This window comes from Marmota marmota, unplaced genomic scaffold (genome assembly GCF_001458135.2).
Source record: "Marmota marmota marmota unplaced genomic scaffold, marMar, whole genome shotgun sequence".
Taxonomy (NCBI): domain Eukaryota; kingdom Metazoa; phylum Chordata; class Mammalia; order Rodentia; family Sciuridae; genus Marmota; species Marmota marmota.
This window is the reverse complement of record NW_026000196.1, coordinates 17,508,712-17,529,752: the sequence shown is the minus strand read 5'-3', so window position 1 is coordinate 17,529,752 and position 21,041 is coordinate 17,508,712. Positions and strand designations below refer to the sequence as shown.

The 21,041-nt window shown below is 37.3% G+C and overlaps 1 protein-coding gene across 6 annotated transcripts in view; it reads left to right on the top strand.

The window, feature by feature from the left end:
• The window catches only part of LOC107148465 (ceramide synthase 3), a 162,091-nt gene extending 141,633 nt beyond the window's left edge, over window positions 1–20,458 (top strand). For all 6 annotated transcript variants that reach the window (XM_015493126.2, XM_048790357.1, XM_048790359.1 and 3 more), the window contains one exon: window positions 17,845–20,458. In XM_015493126.2, the coding sequence (XP_015348612.1) occupies window positions 17,845–18,015 (171 nt within the window). In that variant the 3' untranslated portion in view covers window positions 18,016–20,458. The remainder of the gene's footprint in view (window positions 1–17,844) is intronic.
• Window positions 20,459–21,041: the final 583 nt, after the last annotated feature.

Below are 21,041 nucleotides of genomic sequence, written 5' to 3'. Positions count from 1 at the left end.
CAGGAGTGATTGGAAGCTCTGTTCAGCCGTGGGCCACTGGGCCTTTTCTGCCGGTGGTCACCGTTCCGCCTACCTGGCGGGCGCTGGGGGTGGGGGGCGGCTCTGCCCCTCAGCAGGCCGCTGGGCCTGCTCTGTGGATGGTCACAGTTTCCTCTACCTTCCCTAACTGCTTTCTGAACAGTATATAAAACCCATTGTTATATATATAGTACGTAGTTTCCTAGTTGTTTAAGGTGTTCGGGAAGTCTATCAATATTTTTCCATCCTGGCCAGAAGCAGAAGTCATAGTATTATATTTTCTAAATAACAATAGTTAATATACTTCCTGAGACAGGCTGCTCCAATGTTCAATCAAGTCTAATAGCTAGGTGGCTCCTTCTTTTTTTCTGATTTTTCCCCCTAGGCTAGTGCTGTCCAATGAAATATAACGCAAGCCACGTACATTTTAAAAATTATCTAATAGTGACATTTAAAAATAATAACAGGCAACATTTATTTTAATGATATATTAGATGTACTTGATTCACCCTCTTGAGCTCTGCTCCTTCAAGGCTACCACTTGCTGACTCATAGAGTCTGGGCCCCCTTTTAAGTAGCAAGGGCTATGAACTACCAGGGTCTCATGTGGCATTTACGGCTTCCCTTTCTCTTTCTGAGGTGATGATGCTGTCTGTGCTTCCCAAGTCCTGCCCTCTCACCCTACCCATGTCCATAGGGTCCTTCCAGCCTCCCTTCCCCACTTTTCCAGCCACAAGCTGGAATTGGAATGTGTATATATTTTTCTTCTTCTTATAAATTCTTTGAACAGTGTTCTCTGTTTTCAAGGAAAGCTGAAGTCATGTGTCCAAGGTGATTCTACAGTTGTTCTTGGAGTTTCCGGGGGAAATTTAGAATTAGGCTACCACCAATGTTCGTCAACTTCAGAAGCCCTCAAATAAATAATTTGCAAACTTGGGTGTTTGAAGTTTTTTTAAAGACAGGTATCTTACCACGTACTTCACAAGTGATGTTGACCATGTCCCAGTTTTGGAGGGCTCCCCAGAGCAGAACAGAACTACATGGTCACTATTCAAAGACCAACCAGATCCTGTTACTCTTCAGAGACAAATCAGATCCTATAACTGTTGTATTGGAACTAAACAGTTTTTGAGATATGGTCTGATAAATGCAAAGTCAAGCGAGTCTGTTAGGTCTGTTTTTCTGACAACTCCATGTCCATTGATGCAACCTACTTTTGTATACAGTTGCTGATATTCATATTATGCTGTTAATTCATATTTAGCTTGATTGATTAAAACCTTTAACTCCTTTTCACAACACTTTCCTCTGTTTGGGGATTGTGTGGTGTTGGTGATTTTCTCCTCTTGTTGGAGGATAATTTCCTTCTTGTTAAATTTCCTCTTGCTTGATCAGGTTATCATCTGAGACTTTTGTTTGAAAGCATGACATTTGGTTACAGGGACTTTAATGTTTTTGAGGACCTTCATTTAAAAGGCCTATTAAAGAAAATTAGGAGTATTCTATATAAGCCAGCTCATTAAAAAGTCATTATTATTTTGCCTGATGTATTTTTTAATCAGGAGAGGATTATATTCATAGTTAAGGCTTATATAGAATAAGGTACATTGCTCATATCCTGAGATCTTCCAGATTCCATATTTTTACTTGAGATCAACCTACTACTTACTGGCTATGTTGGATACAACTTTCTAGAATGACCTTTTGGTATTTGGCAGGAAAGTACTCACAGTCTGGTCCCAATCAGACCACTTCAATAAAAATCTATGAGGTAGGAACCAAACTGAAATTTTTGACAGTCTTCTTTCCCACCCAAAGTGAATGTAATTTGAGATTCACTCAGTTAAGTAGAAAAAATAAGCTGTGTGTGTCCTCTCCATCACTGGAAAAGTGTACATGGATGTCCCTCCATTTACTGGGTTCACTTCCTAAAAACCAGCGATATCTGAATTTTGCCCCACCTTTATAAACTTAGCCAACATCTCAACATTCTCCTCTTGCAAATTTTAACAGAAGTAGTAGATTCTCATGTCACAGTGGCGTTCTCTGCTAAGAAAAACTTCATAAATGAAAATTTAGTCTGTTGAAATAAGCGCGTTTGGATTCTTTGCTTAGTAGAAAACCAGAATTCTTTAAATTTCATGTGTTCCTGGAGAACTAAGAACATGATTCAAATTAATCATGATTTATTAATTATTTTTAAATAACCATTTATTTTTGTAAGATGAAATACACTTCTAATTTTATATTGCCTTTCTGGACTGAAATGTAGTCATGAAATAGACTAAGGAAATCAATTTGAAATGATGGAATTCTAGAACTTGAAAGAGACCCAGGTGTGTGATTCTGCTTCAACTTTTCCTTTTCACCAACAGCAGCGATCTAGAGGCTTATGGCCCTGCAAGTAGCCTGGCTGACCAGAGAGTGGTCTGTGACAACCAGCCTGTGTATTGCCCAGAGACTGTTAAAAATACATCATCTAGGGCCCCATTAGCCACCTTCTCACTGAGAATCTACAGTTCATAAAGAATCATAGATGGCTCATGTGCACATTAAAGTTTGAGAAGCATTGATCTAGAAAATTTATATTCCACATTACTGAAAGGAAAACGTCCGTATGTAGCCAGGTTTCAAGAACTCAATTTATATTTAATGCATCTCCTTTAAGGAGGAAAAAAAACTCAATTGTTTTGTTCTGTGACCTCGTCAACTTGGATAATAAGAACTAATATAGCACAAAGGAATGTATTTTGCTAGTCAGAAAATTAAACTCTGAGTGAATGTGCTTCTTCTTTTTTTTTTATACAGTGAAAGTTAAACATTTGCTTTCAAAATGGTATAAAATGCTTATTATATTGCTCTTTGTTTTACTGCCAAGTATGGATTTAGACATGGAGTCATTCACAAAGCTGTGGGACATTATGAGTCATTCACAACCTCCTGGGCTTTTGACATTACAGCAAAGCTACAGATTCTTGATCAGAGAGTTTAGTTACAGCATTTCAAATATACAACTACAGTTTTATTGAAGACATAGTTTCAGATGTTATTCCCAGAGATATGTGGAAGTACAGTGAGCAGAGATTATTCATTTACTAGGAGTGAGCATTTTATCCTCTGAGCATTAGTATATATTTTTTCTCATAGTCTAGGTTAGTGTTTTTATATATATATGTGTATATATATATATATATATATATATATACACACACACACACACACACACACACACACACACATATATATATATATATGACAGCGGAATGCATCACAATTCTTATTACATATACAGAACTCAATTTTTCATATCTCTGGTTGCATACTTAGTATATTCACACCAATTCATGTCTTCATACCTGTACTCTGGATAATAATGACCATCATTTTCCACTACCATTAATAACCCCATGCCTCCTCTCTTCCCCTCCAATCCCTCTGCCCTATCTAGAGTTGGTCTGTTCCTCCCATGATCCCGCCCCTATCCCACTATGTATCAGCTTCCTTAAATCAAAGAAACATTTGGCATTTGGTTTTTTGGGAATGGCTAACTTCACTTAGCATTATCTTCTCTAACTCCATCCATCTACCTGCAAATGCCATGATTTTATTGTCTTTTATTGCTGAGTAATATTCTATTGTGAATATATGCCTAGGTTAGTTTTGTTGTTGTTGTTGCTTGCATTCGTTTTTGAGGAATATAGACCAAGCCCAGACACTTACCTTAACTAATAGGCAAACCACATATAATTAATAAAAACGTTTTTCTTCTGGAATCCTAAAATACATTTTTAAATTATGTAAAAAATAAGTCCCAAAGCATAGACATCAGGATTTGAGTTGAAACTTTGTGTGTGTGTGTGTGTGTGTGTTAACATGGTAAAGAGTCATATAATAATTGAGTGATGTTAGTTGTATTATATTTTTTGTACATGCAGGTTGGTGAGAGATTTCCATGCTCTGTCATGTGATAGTGAATTGAAGGAAATAACAAATACTTCAGACTGGGTCCTTAATAGAGCAAAGAGGTTTATTTAGCTCGCAGTTTTTGAGGCTGAAAGTCAAAGATCCAAGCTTCTGGTCACATCTCACTGGGTCTAACCCAGCAAAGCTGATCACATGCTGGTAGCAACCACTCTTACCCATACCTCAGCACACACCCATTTCTCTCTGTAGGAACCACTGGATCCACCTTTGAGTTACCCAGCCTCTTGCATCTAGTTCAAGCCTTCACACTTATAAGGACTTCTTAACAGAAAAAAATGAGACAAGGTTTCTACTTGTTGAAAAATTTCCATTCAGCTTTGAAGTTAGACTCTAAGACGGTATTTCCCAACCTTCATCATTTCTGAGATTGATGTTTGTACCGTACATAAGGGTGAACCTAGGTGGGACCCAAAGCAGGAGGGGTGATCAGTGTGGCTCTAGGCACCTGGGGCTCTGGTCGCTTCAAGAGCTAAGACAGAGGCACCTCAAGGACTGAAGGGATCAATATCTCAGCACACCTTTTAACCTTTCCATGGCACATCATTTGGAAATCTGTGGTGTAGAATAGCCTCTCAAATGACCACTCCACTGTGGTTCAGTTCATGATAAGTTGGTGCATTTCCTTTAGAAGCTGAGCTGGTGGACTGAAATTGTCTAAGAACAAATAATATTTTGTCTATCCCTAGAGAGGGGCAGGAGTGATACTTTTTGAATTTTCAGAAATCTTATCAACAATAGCAGTCTTGCTCCTCTAAGACAGAGAAGTGGCACTGTCCAACAGGAATTGTCTGAAGTGGCTGCCACAAACCCTGCTTCAGGGGACTGCTGGTCTATAGGAGGTATTTGGAGACTAAGACATGTGCAGCTGTGTCTCAGAGGGCCAGCCTGTGCTGCACAGCTCAGTGGACTGCTGTGCCTGCTTACTCTGGGATTGCAGGCCACACCAGCTCAGAATTTGGAGTCTGGCCCACAAGATTTGACATAGCTTAGAAATAGCTAAGACAACTTTTGGAGAACTGAGAAGTGCAGGGGCCTGTATCAAAGAATTCAGCTGAGTGCAATAGGCTGGAAAATGAAATCTCCTGTAAGAGAAAGATTTTTAGGTTTTTTCTGTGAGCAACCAACTAAGTGAATGGTGGTTTCATTTGCTGAAAGATGAAAGATCAGAGAGAACTGTAGTATAAGTGGAGGAGACCAGCGTCTGATAAGACTGTTAGAGAACTGAGAGATTGGCTAACTCTTGATTTTTTGAGTTTGAAGCCAGGAGGACAGGTTCATACTGGGGATTTAAATTTGGAAGTCATCTACATTTAGATGATATTTAATTAATGCTGTGGTATAGGTTCATTCATTCACTCAAACCCACTCACCACTCACTCACTGACTGAACAAGTACCTACTGCATGCCTACTATATACTAAATGAAATTGCCTATAAGAAGCTAGTGAAGACAAGTGGTCTATTACAGTACATTCTAACTCTTCCTATTCCCCATTCTCCCTCTTTTTCTCTCTAGAGGTGACCACTCCTTAAAACTTGTGTTCTTCCACTCATGCTTTTACACATTTATCATGTTTGAGCGTAGCTATACATATTATTGTTTCCTGTATTTTAAAACTTTACACAAATGGTATGACCTAGTATATATAATCATGCAGCTTGATTTTTTTCCTCTTTATAATTACTCATGTTGATAAATGTCTCCTTGTGAACATGGGTGGAAATTTCTCTTTAAGTGGAATTGCCAGGTCTAATTCACTAGATGCTGCCAAACTATGTTAGGCAAATTGAACTCTATAAAATTATTTTTTAACTTAGGACATCAAAAGACTATCAACAGAAAAAAAGGTAATCCATAAAATGGGGAAGTATTTGCAAATAATTTATTTGATAAAGGATTACTATCCGGAGTATAAAGAGAACTAAAACTCAAAACAATACAAAAGTAAAATAAAAACGTGATTCAAAATAGGCAAAAGACTTAAGAGACCTTTCTTCAAAGAAGATATATAAATGAGCAAAAGCACATGAGGAGATGCTCAGTATAATTATTCATCAGGGAAATGCAAATGAAAACCACGATGAGATACCACCTCACATTATTAGGATGGTGACTATCAAAACCAGAAGATAATAAGCGCTGGTGGAACTTTAAAATAGTAAACCACTGTGGAAAACTTCTGGTGATTCCTCAAAAAATTAAATATAGACTTACCACATAATTGGCTATTCCATTTTTGGGTATATATCTAAAATAGTTAAAAGTAGATATCTGTACACAACATTAATTCACAATAGCTAAAACATGGAAGCAACCTAAGTGTCCATTGATGAATGAATGATTGAGTAAAATGTGATATATAATACAAAGAAATATTATTTTTACCCTTGAAAAACAAATTCTGACACATGATACACCCTGGATAAAACTTGAGGATAATGTGCTAAGTGAAATAAGCTTAAGAAGACATACTGTATGATTCCACTTATACGAGGTATCTAGAGTAGTTAAAATTGTAGAGACAGAAAGCAGAATGGTGATTGTCAGGGGCTGAGGAGAGAGAGAAATGAAGATCTCTTAAACGGGTACAGCATTTCAATTTCACAGGACTAAGATGGAGATGTCACACCAGATACCCTCTAGAGTCTGTCTAGCTCTAAAACTTGCTTTTTCTCTTAGAAATGCTTTTTCTCCCCCTTCACCCCCTAGTGCTGAGGATTGAACCCAGAGCCTCACACATGCTAGGAAAGTGACATATCACTGAGCTATATCCCCTACCCCTTTTAATTTTTATTTTGAGACAGGCAGGGTCTCTCTAAGTTGCCCAGGTTGGCTTCAAATTTGTAATCTTTCCAAGTAGCTGGGATTACAGGCATGCGCCAATGCATGCGTAAGCTCATTTTACAACAGTCACTAGTATGGCAATATGTAAAAACGTGGATGTGTAACCGATGTGATTCTGCAATCTGTATACGGGGTAAAAATGGGAGTTCATAACCCACTTGAATCAAATGTATGAAATATGATATGTCAAGAGCTTTGTAATGTTTTGAACAACCAATAAAAAAAAAAGTCTTAGCAAAATGAAAGAATTTCCTAAGGAATAGAAATAAATTAAATAATAAATTATAATGCCATAATAAGATAATTAAATTATAACTAAAATTAAATTATTTTATTTTGATTTAATAATAAATATTATTTATTATTTAATACATCAAGATAAAACACATTCTATTTTACATTGGTGAGTTGGGACAGTATAAAAGAAAGATTTTGTGTCTGGCTCTGAAATTTAAGAGGAGGCATTCTGTATACATTGGACCTGTCACAAAAATTGGCTTTATTTTATCTTCCACAAATCAGGGAACTATGAATAGGCAACTTTTAAGGTCATATTTTAAGCAATATAGACTTAAATACCACAGGATTTAAAAGATTTTAGGCACCCTTAACAGCCAAAATAATCTTGACAAAGAAGAACAAAGTTGAAAGACATAGACTTCCTGATTTCCAAACTTACTGTAAAGTTACAGTTACAAAGCAGTGTGGTATTGCTATAAAGACAGACAGACTGACCAGAGAGCCCAGAAGTATACCCTCACAAGACTATCAAATGGTTTTTGATAAGGGTGCCAAGATCATTCAGTGGGGAGAGAACAAATTTTTTCAACAGTGATTCTGGGAAAACTAGATATTTACATGTTTAGGGCTGAGTGAGCCTTTGGATGTGAGACGGTTCATCTCCATGCCCCTCCCCAGAAATGTGCCTTACATAAGACAATTTTGTCTTTTACAAGAGTTTAATAAGGTTAAATCATTTTGGTTCCAAATTCAGGATGTTCTGTTTCTGCTAGTTGTGGGATGTTCTGTCATTGACAGAGGGTATCCTTCATGGTGACTAATTTCCAGCTTTTCCTCTGAAGGCAGTTCTCCTCTGCCCATGAGGTATACCACATGAACAGCATTTTCCAAGAGCATTCCTGTTTAGTGATATGAGGGCTCCAAGACCTGTTAGGACCAGTAACAAGGTCTCCACCAAGTCACTGACTTGCTGTTCATGCTTTTCACTGTCCTTTTATGTGACCAAAGAGGAACCATTGGGGCAAAAACTCTTTTTTTTTTTTTCAAGTTTCAAATATTTTATTTTCTTATTCAAACAGTATGAAGTTTTTCTTAGCAGAGAACGCCACTGTGACATGAGAATCTACTACTTCTGTTAAAATTTGCAAGAGGAGAATGTTGANTTATAGCAATACCACACTGCTTTGTAACTGTAACTTTACAGTAAGTTTGGAAATCAGGAAGTCTATGTCTTTCAACTTTGTTCTTCTTTGTCAAGATTATTTTGGCTGTTAAGGGTGCCTAAAATCTTTTAAAATTATGCAAATTATGTAAACAAGAGGTACATTTTAAATCGATCTACATGCAAAACTCCATGTCATGCAAGGACACCAAGCACCGGGATTTTTCTCTCACAGACAGAGCCCATGATGTGCAGCACTCAGTTGAAGGAACAGCGATGGCAGGCAGGTGTATTCAATTTAAGATTCATCCACCTTGATTTGACCTGCCCTTTACCACTCATGATTACAAAACCAGTTTTTATAGAAAAACTATATAGGGAAAGACTATTGTCATATAAAGCTACCCAAAATGTTTTTCTTCCAGCCAATAGTACCTTTGCAGAAAAGGGAAGGGATAACATCAAGTGGTGGAACATGATACACTACTTTTATATCACACAAATTTATTAAGTTACCATCCATTACCAATTGTATGGGCAAACAAAAAAAAAAATCATGCGCTTCCTATGCCTTATAAAAAAGTTTATGCAGTATCAATTTAGATAAAATTTTGCTCTTCTGTGGCATATAGATTAGCAAGATTTCTCCCATTTAAATCACAAATGTGTGGGTGTTTAGATACATACATGCACATTAATGTCACCAGTTTCTTAGATTAGCTGCAAGTCTTTTGAAACACAGAAGGGAAACTCATGATTCAAACAGGACTTTAAAAACAAATTATTCATCTATATATAATGAAACAAACAGATACCGTAAGCAGTTACATGATTACTTCAGGTTTTCATTAAGTAATGCTAAAGAGAAATCATGAATGCCTCAGATAGCTTCTGGTCTTTATAAAACCACGGGGCAAAAACTCTTAAAACTCTTGAAAGACCTTGCAAAAATTACATTCTTCCACCTTCAATTATGAAATAAATAGTACTGTTAGTAATTTATCCAAGAGGACCCAGAGCTTTTTTGGAGAAAACTCAGTTGAATGAATAGTAGTTATGTTAGCTAGTTCTAGAAAGCAAATTATCTAAAGTGATCAGAATGGTGATATACTCTCTTAAATGGTGACTGCTAAGCCTTCACCAGGGGGAAGCTGGGTCTGGCAGAAAATTAGCAGATGTGCTGCCCTGTGCCTTGGCAAATGAGAACTGTGCAGTTACCACAGTCCTTTGGCTGCTGAAACCTAGGACCACCCCTCCACTATTCAAAGAAGGTTTGGATCTTTCTTTATGCATGTAAAGTTTGGGGCCATTAATGATTTGTGGGAGGGTTCAGAGTCAATAATTTGTATCAGAAGAGTTCTAATACCCCAGAAACAAAACCTGGTAACCTGGTAAATTCTAGCAGCCCTGTAACAACACCCAGTAGGGAGTGTTGGTGTACAACAAGTGGAAGGGTAATAAAATAAAAGAGGCTGGTTGATTCCAAGAATGGGACTCATGCTGGTCATGTAAGGAAAGTGTTGGCACTCAATCAAAGCAGACCGGTAGAGTCCCAGAAACCTCTGTGGCTTGATCTTTAGCAAGTATGTACATTCCTCGTTCCCCTAGAGCACATTTGATTTGGTTTTGCTTTATATTAAGTGTTTTAATTGCTGGAAAGGTTTTATAAATTGGTTTGTTTCTTTTCTTGCAGGATACACAATTTTTTTAATATTTATTTTTTAATTGTAGATGGAAACAATACCTTTATTTCATTTATTTATTTTTATGTGGTGCTGAGGATTGAACCCACGGCCTCACACGTGCTAGGCAAGTGCTCTACTGCTGAGCCACAACCCCAGCCCACAAATATTTTTTATAGAACATATGGTCTCCACCTTTTATTAAGCTTTTCTTATTTCAGCTGATATGTCTAGAATACTTTACCCCGTGTTTTTCAAATGGTGGGTTATAAATCATTAATAGGTTGCCAAGTTCACCACTTAGATTTTGACCTTCAATTTTAAATGAACTACAATAGAATATGTCAGTGTCTGTTTCACTTAGTAAAAATCATTAGGGATGAGCTTCATTATTTCAGGCCAGTCCTGATGGCATCAAGGGCAAGGTCAGAATAGGGGAGAGAAGAGGTGGTGAGCCAGCTGGTGCTCAGGTCAGGAGGAAAAGAGAGGGCAATTTCTTATATGGAGAACTGACCTCAGTGAGAACTGGGGTGTGTGTGTCTCCTGGGGGCCCTGTCTTTTCAAGTATTTTGCACAGCCTTCTCCAGCAGGGGTCTACAAAGGACTGTTTTCACTCTGTATGCCTTGTAAAAGTTACTGAACCCCTCCCAGCCTCAGTTTTCTCTCTTTTAAAGTAGAGAATGCTTCCTGTGTCCTGTGGTTGTGATGAGAAAACGTTATTGCTTATAGTGACTTCTTAGTTCAGTGACTGGCCCATAGTAAGCCCTCTAAGTATCTTTGCTGTTATTTTTATATTAAAAATGGATAATTATGATTGTAATGCATTCCACTATTGTCATGTAAGAAATAAAAAATGACATATTTAAGATAAAATTGAATTTAAAATAAGTTTTGATTTATATTTGGATTACACACACTGTCTAATCTATATTATTCAACCTTGCATAACATGCAGCCAACTACATGTCCACCCAACAAACTCTTACTGCCAGGAAATCCATAGGGCTCCTTTCTGAGTTTGGTTCATCATGGAAGGCAGTGGCTTTCAACCCTGCCATACCCATAACCCTTCACTAGCCTGATATTAAATTCCTAGGTAATATAATTTACCTAGAAATGTAATTTCAAAAAAATAATATAATGCCCAATTGTCATTAAAAAAGAGATAAAATGGAAGGGTTTTCTGGTAAAATATACATTTTGTACATAAAATGTGTGCATGATTATAGTAGAGAGCATAATAAAGCCGACAGTGATTGTATCTATAGAATTATACCAATGGGCAAGCTATGAGTATGGGTTGATACAGGTGACTCGAATGTCATTGGTAGTGTTGCCATCAGTGACATGGTTTTCTGGAATTGAGGAGTTCAGAACAAAACAAATTATATTCTTTCTTTGATTTATATACATAGTTGCATGCCTGGAAAATTCAGAACACATTTGTTTTTCCAAATCCATAGGAGATTGGTCCTAGGACAACCCCCTACTCCAGGATACCAAAATCTGCAGATGTTATATAAAATGATGTAGTATTTGCATAGAACCTATGCATATCCTCCTGTATACTTTAAATCATTTCTAAATGACTTAAAATACCTAGTTCAATGTAAGCACTATGTAAACAGTTGCTATAATGTATTGTTTAGGGAATTATGAAATTAAAAATTTATACAAATTCAGTACAGAGGCAGTTTCTTTTCCTTGATTTTTGGTCCTCAGTGGGTTGAATCTGCAGATGTGAAACCCAGAGAAGACAATATATTAAAGCCATGCAACAGTTACTGTAGTTGGATGTAAAATGGTGTTTGATTCTAGTCCTGAGCAGGGTTTTCACCTGCTCGTATGTCTGGTGGGACATGTGAATGTGATGTATATTTGAAGGATGTTGGCTTCTCTAGCTTCTCCTCACTAAAAGTCGGTAGTGCTCCCAACAACCTTGGCAACCATGAAGATGCCATAAAGTCTCAAAATGCACCAGACAATCTAGGGCCTCTTCTTAGAGATGAAGGTGTAGAAGATGTGGCTGGGAGGAGACAGGGTGGCACTCTTAAGGACTGGTTTCTTTCATCGCTAAAGCAGCTCCTCAAGTCTTAAAGAAATGAGTAGATAGATGCCAGTTTGTCTTTCTGGAAAGAAATTAGGTTCTTTGTTCCTTTTTAAGTTTCTCCTTGTTCCCTACAAAAATATTTTGATAAAGGAATAGGAAGCTTGATGGGCATTGATGTTCCCTGAGTATGGCCCTGTCCTGGAAGATTCCATCTAGATGAGGATCTAAGATCCAAGCTACCAGTATGTCAGAGAAAATATATCTTTCTCTGTTGCATCATAAGGAGATTTTGAGTTTACTCCTCAACGTTTTCAGTGAAGTTTGTTTATTTTGAGGTGCTTCCTGTGTTGTGGAAAAGCACAGAACCTACAGAGAAAAGTCCCATGAAGTTTAAATTTCTGTGACTAAACCAGTAGAATATGTGCATATTGGTTTCTTTCAAAAGCCACGTTTTAGTGCAGATTGCACCCAGAGGAGGTATTTGGTTACATTTATCCTGAGACTCTTGGGAGGGGGTCAGTTTTAATCTGCTTGTCACAAAAGGAAAACTAAGTTGTATGATTATGGAATGTCATCTTGAAAAATGATGTGAGAGGAAACTGCCTCTACCTTCCTCCTCCCATCCCCATTCTAAACTGGGTTTAATAGAAATGCTTGTGAACTGGCTTAGTGGGTGACCCTGGGGTCATGTCCATCACTAGACTTGCAGAATTCTCTTACTTGTTTTAATAATTCATACCATCTTTATTTTTCACAACCAGGGCCAATCTATACCAATCCCTGACCCCTTTCTCAGGGTAATGTTTTCCTTCTAGGAGATTTCCTAGCAAAAATACTTTGAGAAGCAATGCAAGAAGAGGAAGAAACATAAAACTCTTAATTAAAAACTGTAGTTAATGAACCCCTGCATAAAGAAAACATCATAATTACCGTTAATAAAAATACCTGACAGCAAAAATGCCTATCCAAGTAATGCCTTACTTAGCAAATGGTTATTGGGGAAACCATTGTGTGTTTTTTTCTTTTTTTTTTTTTTTGGTACCAGGGATTGAACTCAGGGGCACTCAACCACTGAGCCACATCCCTAGACCTATTTTTTATTTTATTTAAAGGCAGGGTCTCACTGAGTTGTTTAGTACCTCACTTTTGCTGAGGCTGGCTTTGAACTTGAGATCCTCCAGGCTCAGCCTCCAGAGCCACTGGGATTACAGGCATGTGCCACCACGCCTGGCTGTGTTTGTGATTTTAAAAGAAATCTTTTAAAGTGTTGTTTTAAAAAGTATCAACAGTAAAATATATTTTATTCTGTGATTTTTAACGTATGTATATATTTGTGTAACCATTGCCATTATCAGGATATAGAACAGTTCCATCACTCAAAATAACTCTTTCTTATAACTTGATTCCTCACTGCTGATTATCTATTTTCCATCCCTATAGTTTTATCTTCTCAAAGATGTCATGTAAATGATGTTAGTATGTCATATAGTAGGTGACTTTTGGAGACTAATTTTTTTTTTTACTTATACTTTTGAGATCCATTCAACTTTTTATGTGTCAATAGTTTGTTCCTCTTTATGGTTAAGTACTGTTTCATTATATGGATATACCATAGTTTATCCATTTAAAGGACATTTGAGTTGCTTCCATTTTTTGCAATTATGAATAGAACTGTTATAAATGTTTGGTTTATATGAATATTTATTTCTCCAGGGTATATACTCAGGTGTAGGTCTGCTAACATCTACACCTAAGTATGTGTACTACAGTAAACATTTGTTGACTTTTATGAGTCACTGCCAAACTGTTCTCTAGGGAATGTGCACCATTTTTAATTTCCTCCAGCAAGACATGAGAGTTCTAGTTGTTCTGCATCCTTGATAGCCCTTGGTATTGTCAGTATTTTTAATTTTAGCTATTCTAATGGGCTTGTACTCATCATGGTTTTAATTTGTGTTTTCTTAATAGCTGATTAGGTTGAACATTTTTTCATATGCTTACTTGTCATCCTGCATTCTGTTTTATGAAGTACCTATCTTTATGCCCTTTGCTCATTAAAAAAGATATTGTTTTCTTATTGTTAAACTTGGAGAGTTCTTTATTGCACATGCAAGTTGGACATGTGATTCACAAATATTTTTCCCCAATTTGTAGCTTATCTTTTCCTTCTCTGGATAGAGCAAAAGTTTTTAATGAAATCCAGTTTATCAATTTTTTATTTTATGGATTATACTTTTGTGCCATGTCTAAGAACTCATTGCTCAACCCAAAGTTGAGTGTTCTAAAAGTTTGATAGTTTTACATTCTATATTTAGATCTATGGTCTATTTTGAGCTTACTTCTCTACAAGGTATGCCATTTAGATCAAAGTTTACTTTTTTGTCTGTAGTTGTCCAATTGTTTCAACAATTGATGAAATAGGTGTATATCTATTTCATTTTTTGAAACTATTGTAAATGTTATGTTGGGAAGACTTTCTTTCTCCATTGAATTGCTTTGAACCTTTGTCAAGTCAGCTGTATCTGTGTGCATCTATTTCCAGAGTCTATATTCGGTTCACTCTACTGATCTATGTGTTTGTACCATTGTTAATACTATCCTGTCTTGATTACTGTTAACTATAGTATGTCTTAAAATTGGATAGTATAACTCCTCCCATTTTATTCCACCTTTTCAGAATTGCTTTAGCTATTTTAGGTTTTTTTTTTTCTTGGTATCTCCATATTAATTATAGCGTTAGCTAGTTTGTATGTAAAAGAAATCCTGCTGGGACTTTTATTGGTAATTTGTGGAACCTATAGATCAATTTGAGAATAATCAGTAATTTTGCTATTATGCCTTTCAGTCTATGAATATGTGTTTATACAATCATTTAGATCTTTGATTTCTTTCATCAGAGTTTTGTAGATGTTACATTCAGACCATATAATGCTGTTAGGTGTATGTATATTTCATTTTTGAAACTATTGTAAATGTTATGAATTTTTAAATGTCAATTTTTATTTGGACATGCTAATTGTATTATATTTATGGCCATTGTGACAAATTACTAGAGACCTGGTGCTTGCAACAGCAGGAATGTGTCCTCTTAGAGTTCTGGAGTGGGACATCCATAATCAGTCTTGCACTGGAATCAAGGTGTTGTCAGGGCTGTGCTCACTTCAGTCTAGTATAAAACTGCTGTTTTCCTTGTGTAGCTTCTGGGGCTTTCTGACCTTCTTTGGTTTATAATGACATTATTCCAGTCTCTTCCTCTATCTTTACATTGCCTCTCCTCTATGTATGGAATTCCCTCTGTCTATATTTTATAAAGATCTTTTCGATGGCATTTGGGGCTCACCTGGATAATCCAGGATAATTGTCACATCTCCAAAACCTTTGCCAAATCAGATAATATTCACAGGTTCTAGTGATTCAGTCTTTGAGGACATTATTTTAGCCTACCATATTAGTGTTTAGTAATAAAGGTTGTGGTGTGTGTGTATGTGTGTGTGTGTGTATATGTGTGATTCTGTGTGTTGATCTTTATTCTACAAATTTGCTAAACTCACTAATTTTATGGTAGATTTCTTAGGATTTTCTAGATAGATAATTGTGGAGAGCGGTGACAGTGATTGGGAGACCAGTGTCTGAGATTGGGGTCCCTGATGACTTCATGGCTGTGGCACGCTTGGTGACTGGTAAAGTTTCTATGCAAACTGTAGGATGCTCAGTTGCAATGGCAGTGCTCTCCATGGGGAGACTCTGTTGGGAGAATCTTATCAGCTTTGACCTTATTCTCAGGCACACACTTCCTTTCTAAGACAGCTACAATGTTTCACCAATTCTGCTGCTCCTGAATCTGCCAGCAAATTAGAAACCTTAAACAATGGACTTTCTTGAGAGCTGCACAATGCTCCAGACATTGCACATTGCAACTGTAGAATGTAACTGAGGAAATAACTGCATACTGTTGCTAATTCTGTAACTTTCATGAATACAAAGAATAATGCTTACATAGTCTTTAATCTGATTAATGAGACATAATCTTTAATAAAGATTGCTGGTGTAATTCTTCAGACCTCTTCTCCATCAGAGAGCAGTGCTCCACCCTACCCCAGCTTTATCTTCAAGATCTGCGTGTGTGACTCTTTATTTCTTCCAATATCCCATGGCCCCTCACCAGAACCTGCTAGTTTGGCCGCATTGATCACAGCAGATAATGATTATACCTGCAAATAAACATACTTCTTTCTTTCTTTCCAAACTGTATGAATTTTCTTATCATGACAAAAACTTCCAACACACTGTTGAATAGGAATGGTAAAAATGGACATTTTTTGCGTTGTTCTTAATCTTAGGGGGAAAGCATTTACTAATTCACAAGCATGATATTGGCTCTAAGTTTTTGAAGCTACCCTTAAATAAAATTGAGGAAGTTATTTTCCATTCTTTCTTTACCAAGAGGTTATTTAAAAAATCACAAATGTATGTAAAATTTGGTCACATCATTTTTTGCATCAATTAATGTAACATACCTTCTTTAGATTATTAATATGATGGATTACACTGATTGGTGATTTCTGCATTTTGGAGCCAGCCTTGTGTTATTGGGACAAATCCCACTTCATCATGAAGTATTATATGCATTGCCCATTTTGGTGTTGAGGACTTTTTGCTATATGAATTGCTATTTGTCTGTAGTTGTCTTAAACTGTCATTGTCTGATTTGGGTGTCAGGGTAATTATGGCCTTATAGGATCAGTTGAGACACACTCCCTCCTTTTCTATTATCTAGAAGATACTGTAAAATTTTTTTTTTATGATTGTGGAATCCCATTTTAATTATAGCATAAATTAACAAATCTAAATAATACAACTACCATAAAGCTAAAATTCTCATTTACGTAAAAATTTATTGTTATTTCTTCTTTACATGTTTCATAGAATTTGCCAATGAAACCATTTACCTGGGTGCTGTTCTTTTCCAGAAAGTTTTTGACTACAAATTCAATTTTTTATACTTTTATGAATATTCAGGTTATCTGTTCCATCTTGGGTCTTAATCATTTGTAGTTTTTGATCCATTTCATCTGAGCTGTTGAATGAATACGCATAGAGATGTTGATAGCTTTCTGTTATAATTACAGTCTGCAGTACCTGTAGTCATATCCCCTTTTTCTCTGGTAATTTTTTCTTTGCCTCTTTTTTTATTTTTCAGATTTGCTATTTAATTATCAATGCTTTGGTCTTTTCAACGAACCAGCTTCTGGTTTTATTGTTTTTCCTTATTTTGCTTATTTTCAATTTAGTTTCTTTCTTTTGTTTTTATCATTTCTTTCCTTTTGAATACTTTGAGTTTATTTTGCTCACTCTCTCTCGTTTCTTAAAGTTTAAGCTCAAATTGTTTGAGACATTTCTTCTTTGCCAGTATAAACAATTAATGCTACAAATTTTGCTTTCGAGCACTATTTTAGCCACACTTGACAAATTGTTTGAATTTTAATTTTCATTTAGTTCAAAAATGCTTTCTGATATTATTTAAGGCTCATTCTTTGGCCCATTTATTATTTATTTTTATTAATTTCATTTCCAAATGTTATGAGATTTTCCTGTGTGTTTTTTTTAATAGTGTTGACATCTAGCTTTAATTTCATTATGGCCTGGAAATATACTTCATATAATATCAATTATTTAAGTCTGTTAAGGTTTGTTTTATGACCCATGATTTGGGTTGTTTTATGACCCATGAACGTTGGTTGCATGGATATTGGATCTTCCTCAAAGGGAGTCAGACCTCTAAACTGGGCCTGTTCATTTGCATATGCAATCAAGACTATTCCTGAAAGGCTGTCACTCACAGCCAATTCTTCCCTTTGTCTAGAATATCCAGGATGTGAGAAGTGATGATGAAGATGAATATGAAGAAGAAGATGAGGAGGAAGAGGAGGAGGAGAAAGAGAAAGAAGCTGCCAAAGACAAAGACAGAGACAGTTTGAAGAATGGCCTTGGGGCTGACAGGCACCTCATTCCCAATGGTCAGCATGGTCGTTAACTTGAAGCCCATGTCATTCCCACAGCACAGCATGCTACAAGGACTCCTGGGAGCTGGAAATGCTCCCCTTTCCATGGCTGTGGCCAAGAAGACCCACAGAGATCCCAGATACTGCCCTTCCCTCTTTCTCACCTTCCCTCCATCCTAAGATGTGTTTAACAAAATGTTGTTAACTTGTGTTAAATTGTTAAATATTCAAATGCCCGTGGATTTTATCGCAGTTAGAACTCACACTGGTCAATAATTTCAAAGATTTCTCCAAAGCACCGTTTCAGTTCTAATTGCATTCATTCATACACTTGAGACTTTTAACTTTTTCAGGAGTTCACTTTGTTTTGGTCCTTTTACCTTCCCACCTTGCCCATCCTCATGATGGTTTCACAAGTGCTAAGGAAACCCATTTTTCTCAGGTGTGTTTGGCCACAGAGAGCAACTCAGTTCCCAAAGATGAGTTGAAGTGGCAATGGGACAGTTGCAGAAGGATCAAATAAGGAGATAGGCTTCTGGGGCTCTTGGCCCCTTCCCTTGAGCTAGAAATGGTAATGGGACAGTGACAGAAAGACCAAACCAGGAGATAGGCGTCTAGGGCTCATGGTTCCCTCCTGCCACCTGCAAGCTCAGGTGCTTTATCTCTACAATGTGACTTCACAGGGTGGAGTAAAGATCAAATGAAATAATAGAGGTGGAAGTGTTTACTGTCACCAGTGTATTATTGCTAATTGAACCTCTTTGAGCTATGATTCCAGCTCTGTTTGGGAGAGAGAAACCTGACTAAACTTGGTATGAGTGGGACTGAACAAAAAAGCACATTCTTAAACAATTCCTCTTAAGTGCATCTGAGATACCTGGAAATGCAAAGCCCCAGAGGGCTGCTTCCACTTGATTTGGTAACTATTTGTTAGCTCCATAAGGATAATTCTCAGATTGCCCTGGAATTCACCTCTCTCAGGTCCTCTGAGAGGATCAAGAAAGTGAGTTTTGGCATGTTTCCTTCTTATCTTTTGCTGGTTTCTCACGGTTTTCCTGTCTAAGAGAGAAACTTAACCTGTGCTGCCCTGGCCCCTTCTGGCCAGCAGGGCTGCACTGTGGGCCGTTAGGGTCCATCTGGGGCCTCACCAGGGAATGGGGCCCAGGTCAGGTTGCTCACTGAGCCATACCACCCAGGGAGCCTGAACCTCTAAAGTGGCATGTGTGGGAGCTGCAAGACCCCCAAAAAACTCTTGGAAACAGAAAGAGGAAGCCGTACATTGCTTCTCTGCTATCCAACCCAATCAGGCCACATAACAGTAAAACTATACAACACAGAAGGCCAGAAAATAACCCTGAGAAATGTCCAAGGACAGGCTCTGGAGTCAGTGTCAGCTCTCTGGGAGGATGGATAGGGGCTAGTAAGTCAGTGGCTGGCTCTCCTGTCATCTCCAGGGGAGAATAGTAGGGACTACTTGAATATTTCCAGTCTGTAGCCTTGTCTTCGCAAGGGACAAGTCCTGAGCAGCGTGTCAGGGGTGACCACAGAGGCTCCTCAGGGTCCTGCTGACAGGAGAGACTGAGCTTTCCAAAGAAGAGTTTGAGCACAGTATGCCTCTTCTCTTCACACACATCCCAGCCTCTTGTATTGGGTCAGATTTTTGTATCTTCATCCTATATTGCACAGGGACTCATACTGTAAAGCCACATGAAAGTCAGCCCCAACCAATGCAGGCCATAAGGCCATTTGAGGAGAAAGGGTACTGTGCTCACTAAAAAGGTCTGAGACTTTTGGTTCTTAATGAAAATATGTTTTTAAAACCTTCAGGCCAAATAAAAACAGGCAAACAGACACAAAAACCTTTCAGAATTCTTTCCCCAACAAAATCTTTGGTTAAAGAATTGTAGAAAGAACAGAAAAACAAGCCTCAATTTTTCTCTGCATAATATTTGCTTTTATGAGTACAGTAACATATGCTTTATCTGTATAATGTGATATTATATATCTAAGATGCCTCTACTTTGTGGCATGGCTATTGGTTTATTATTAATATTATATTATTATTGTTATTTTGGGGGAAGAAGGTCACACTAAGATTACTTTTTATGTTTCCAGTTATCAGAGTATTTTTCCCCTTGATTTATTCTGGTCTTATCTCAATACCAAATCTCTTTTTAAGGTAAAAAAATTGTTTGCTGCTCTCTGTCCTCCAGTTTTTTTTTCCTCATTTGATTGTTAACATTAAAACTGATATATCAACTCTTGATACAGCTGGAAGCACTAAACTACATTATAAGAGTGAGATACAGGTTTATAACATCCTTTAGGGCATTTGAAGTTAACTTAAAAGGTATCCTCTTTTTCTACAGGACACAAGGGCTCAGGGCTATGCAAGATGACTTTTTAAAATTGTAATCCACAGTGCCATCAATATTGTAATGGTAACGACTTACAATAAAACAGAAACAAAATCTAGTGTGTGTGGTGTTGCATGGATTTGGCATTTACATTGCTTGGCCTCTGAGAGAGAGAATTACAGGTCTTCCTGCATACAGGAAACAAAGGTTTGCCAGTCCTACAGAAAGGCCTATGGGGAATTGAAGGGAAACTGAGGAAAAGGGATCCAGCTGTAGATTTTCAGGCTGCTGGTCTCCTGATGCCAGACATCAGAACAAAGGAGGTGGGTGGGGCCCAGCTGAAAACCCCAGGCTTGACAAGGTGGTCACCCTCAGATATTCAGGCTTCCTGGAGTATTTTCATTTCCAGGCACTTCAGACATATTTAAGAAGAATCTTTTAAGAAAGTGCCTCTTGGCTGTGCATGGTGGAGACAGTCGGCCAGCCTGGAGGCTGCAGTCTAACCAGGATGGCATTGAGCCATGTGCAGGAACTGTTGAAGTGTTAAGAGAGGGTATTGATCCTAAAGGTATTTTCTCAGTCACATTTTGATATGGGATCTAGAAGGATGGCTCAATTGGCTTTCCATCAGAATTACCTGTGGAACTTAAAAAATAGATACCTAGTTCATTGCCTGCTGCACATTTTGATTCAACACTTCT